This window comes from Gadus chalcogrammus, chromosome 13 (assembly GCF_026213295.1).
Source record: "Gadus chalcogrammus isolate NIFS_2021 chromosome 13, NIFS_Gcha_1.0, whole genome shotgun sequence".
Taxonomy (NCBI): domain Eukaryota; kingdom Metazoa; phylum Chordata; class Actinopteri; order Gadiformes; family Gadidae; genus Gadus; species Gadus chalcogrammus.
Genome location: NC_079424.1, coordinates 15,352,023 through 15,356,413, shown reverse-complemented (window position 1 = coordinate 15,356,413; position 4,391 = coordinate 15,352,023). Strand labels below are relative to the sequence as shown.

General features: G+C 41.2%; 1 protein-coding gene across 1 annotated transcript; it reads left to right on the top strand.

Moving 5' to 3' along the window:
- The first annotated feature begins 309 nt into the window (after nt 1-309).
- Nucleotides 310-4,143, top strand: LOC130402577 (alpha-1,3-galactosyltransferase 2-like). The gene is made up of 4 exons (XM_056606799.1): nt 310-337; nt 447-533; nt 2,688-2,825; nt 3,453-4,143. Exons 2-4 carry the CDS (start codon nt 469-471, stop codon nt 4,138-4,140), a joined length of 891 nt encoding a protein of 296 aa, XP_056462774.1. The 5' UTR covers nt 310-337; nt 447-468; the 3' UTR covers nt 4,141-4,143.
- Nucleotides 4,144-4,391: the final 248 nt, after the last annotated feature.

Sequence of the window (4,391 nt, the reverse complement as noted above, 5' to 3'; positions counted from 1 at the left end):
CCAATGAAATTATCTAAATGAATTATCCGTTCAATCTATCTTAATCAAAGTACAAATGTAACATGGCAAAAAACTACTATTTTGTGTTTCAGGATAACCCTAGTATAGGTAGACTGCAGAGTTAAACTATTTTCTTCAATCAGCTGATACCAAATGTTACAAATTTCAAATTAAAATTGTCCAACTAAATGAAATAATAATGTTTCCCTTTTGTTTCCTGTTTCACCTTTCACCTTTCTTCAAGAATACCCTTTGACAGGAACAAATATCTTATGAGATGGGTCCTCTGTATCCTAATGCTACTCTTCATTATTTACTGCACTCCTTCCACTGTCAGGTGAATCCGCCATCTTGTCTATTCTAGTTTGCACACAACCAGAAAGTTGTACGATATGAGCATAAGAGAAAAATACACTGTTTTTATAATCATGTGTTTGTTTGATCAGTATTTCGAAAAGGCCGACCCCTATGAAAGCACATTCTAGAGGGAGAAACCTCTTGGATTACAGTACAGGCATCACCTTAGACCTTTGGTAAGTGCTTTGTTTTATATGATGTACAGCAAGCCAGCGAGCTGTAAAGAAATAAATAATTTGACACAAAATATAACAACTAAATTATTATATAGATTTAAAGGAGACATATTATGGTGTTTTCCCAACAAGTAAACATATTATATGAGTTGAAGCTGTTTGCTGGAAATAGCTTTTATGGAAATAAATCTCATCAGTTCAGTTCAGTTCAGTTCAGTTTAACTTTATTGTCCCAAAAAGGGAAACTTGTCTTGCAGTCAGGTACACATAAGAACATAAAAACATAAAAACACAATATACACAAGGACACACAACAAGGAGATAGACACGGGCTAATAATTAAAAAAACTGTCATACTCATCTTGCGCTAGGAATAAAAGAGTTCTTTGACCTATTGGACTTAGAAAGAGGGACTCTTAGTCTCCGGCCTGAGGGAAGGGCCTCAAATGAACAATGAAGGGGGTGATTTTTATTGTCCAATATAGACAATGCTTTCTTAGTAACCTGCTTCTGATAAATGTTCAGCAAGGATACTTGTGGACAGCCAATCAACTTCCCAGCCACCTTCACAATATGGCTGAGGTTGTTTTTGTCCCTAAGGCTGATGCCCCCATACCAGGCAATAAAAGAAAAAGTGAGAACAGATTCTATAAAAGATTTATAAAATAAAGACAACATAACCTTATCGACATTGAAGGAGTTAAGCTTCGAAAGGAAGTACAATCGTTATTGCCCCTTCTTGCAAATAGTATCAGTATTAACGTCAAATTTGAGTTTATTATCTATCATTGTTCCCAGATATTTATACTGGTCAACATCTCTATGCAGTTTCCATTTATGTATGTAGGTGGTGGAGAACAAGATTGGTTTCTTCTAAAATCAATGGCCATATTTTTTGTCTTTGAGATGTTAAGCTGAAGAAAAGACTTGTCACACCAACTGACAAACTCATCAACCACTGGACCATGCTGAGATTCATGCTTATGCAGTAAACTAACAATAACTGTGTCATCAGCAAATTTCAGGATGTGTCTATTTATATGTTGACTTCTACAGTCATTAGTGTAGAGGATATACAGTAGAGGGGAAAGTACACAACCCTGGGGAGAGCCAGTGGAAGAGACACGCCTTTCCGAGAGACAACCATTTACCTTTACTCGTTGCGTTCTGTTAGTTAAGAAATCCATAATCCAGCTCACAAGATTACTCTCAAGATTAAATTCTGATAGTAGTTTACTAACTAAAACATGTGGCTGGATAGTATTAAAAGCAGAAGAAAAATCTAAATACAAAAGCCTAGCGTGTGTGCCCGGACCATCTAGATGGCTGTACAGGAGATTTAGTAGTGTCATCTGGGCATCCTCCACCCCTCTTCTAGCCCTGTATGCAAATTGCCTTGGGTCCAGGGCCTCACCCACCCTTAACAACAAAAGACACACACACAATCTTTTCGAATGACTTCATGACCAGTGAGGTCAATGCCACTGGCCTGAAGTCATTTAAACTCTTTGTAGTGTTGCTCTTTGCCACTGGAACAATAATGGACTCCTTCCATGCCTTTGGGACCCTTCTCTGTTCCAAGGACATCTCAAAAATATCAGTGAACACCCCGCAGAGCTGTTCTGAACAGCACTTTAACAATCTCCCAGTAATGCCATCTGGACCCGGACTTTTATTGACCTTATTTCTCTTAAATACTGAGCTAACATCTTCTTGTGTAATTGAGAAGGGTGTGGACTTTACCAGAGCTTGCTCCTCAGTTAATTTCTTATGTTCATCTGAAAAGTCATGAATATCAAAACGTGAAAAAAAAGTGTTCAATGCTTCAGATAAATCGCTATCACTCTTATACATTGGGATATGGACTGGCTTGTTTTGTGTTTTATGCAAACCTGTCATTCTTTTAACACCATCCCATGCTGCCTTCAAGTTGTTACTACCCAGTCTATCCTCTATCTTATTTTTATATTGTAATTTAGCCCTCTTGATTTCTGCTCTGACCTCCTTAGTTGCCTCTCTATTTTCATCCTCATCCCCATTGTGAAAGATCCCCATTGTAAAAATCCCCACATCATATCACCCCTGCTTATTATCACGCATGCTTTTGTCATTAGGTCACAGCACTCTCACACCCCGCCCCCCTGGTGTTTTCAGGTACAGAACGGATGTTCAAACACACACAAGCTGGGGAGCTCCCATCATGTGGGATGGCATATTCCAGGCTGATCTGTACGACCAGACTCACAGGACAAATCGATCGTCTGTGGCGCTCACTGTGTTCGCCGTGGGCAGGTGGGTTGGATTCCTGAGACTAGCTTTGAGTCCTGGTGGAACGCATGATCTGTCGAGTCCATTTCATGGTGCTGTAGGTGATTTTAGAGCTTTATTATTTGAGTGTAATAAGCATAATTTATTCTTGATGGACATGCATCCTGCCTCTGTATGAGACGATTTCTATTTTTAGACAGCTCCCGGCATGACTTCATTAGTTTGGGGAATCTACGCTGTTTGTTATCACAGGTAAAATGTTACTCTTCTCAATGGCGTGCAAATGAAGCACGTTAAGGAACAGAGAGGCAGCACATGTTTATTTGGTTGTTTAATTTAAAAATCTAGTTTTTTTGCTCACTCTCAAATCTTACTACAGCAATTATAATGATAACATTTAGTGAAACACTTATTCAATGATAATAATAATATAACTTCTTTAACTAGTACAACTACTATAACTACTACCAAAAATTACCAAAATAATTATAATATAACAATAATAATGATATTATTATTGTTATTATCATTATTATCATTACTATCAAATAATTATAAAGACTATCGACTTTCTATTAGTATTCATAATTGTACAAAAATACTACGGTTTGTTTATAATAATCATATAAAAATCTTGTTTCCCCCTCCAAGGTACCTGGACGCCTACCTCGGGGCCTTCCTGAACTCCTCCGAGCGTCACTTCATGGTGGGTCTCCCGGTGAGGTACTACATATTCACAGACCTGCCCGAGAAGGTGCCTGACCTCCAGCTGGGCCCTCAGCGAAGCCTGGAGATCATCAGAGTGGAGGGCCACTCCCGTTGGCAGGACATCTCCATGGCCCGCATGAAGACTATTGCGGACACCATTGAGTCTGTCATCCGTCACAGCAGCACCCACGTCTTCTGCATGGACGTGGACCAGGTGTTCACGGCCAGGTTCGGCTCGGAGGCTCTGGGCGACCTGGTGGCCCTGCTCCACGCCTGGTACTACAACCTCCCCAAGGTGCTGTACACGTACGACCACAACCCGCAGTCCAGCGCCTTCATGGTGACGGGGGACTTCTACTACCACGCGGCCGTGTTCGGAGGCTCCTGCGCCAGCGTGAAGGCCCTGGCCGAGGTCTGCTATCAGGGGATCCTGCGGGACATGGAGAACGGCGTGGAGGCACTGTGGCACGACGAGAGCCACCTCAACAAATACTTTTGGCTGCACAGACCCAGCAAGGTGCTCTCCCCAGAGTACTGCTGGGACCCATTCATTGGCCAGAAGAGCGACATACGTGTGGCCAGGCTACTCTGGGCATCAAAGAATTACAAAAAACTGCGCCCCAATGTCTAAATGGGAGACAGGGAGTGTTTTATTTGTTGTGATGTCATAGGGAAGCATTTTAAGATTTTTTTAAATAAATGCTAAAATGTTATGGCGGGGTGCTGTTTCTTCGAACAGTCGATAGAGGGCTAAAGCCCCTGGTTTTTCGCGTGTTTGATCTCACGCAAATAATGCATTGAGAAATCAGTGTGCAAAGGTTAAACCGGCCATCCCCGCACACACTCAAAGAGAGATCTCTCTTGCATGGCAATATGGAGCAC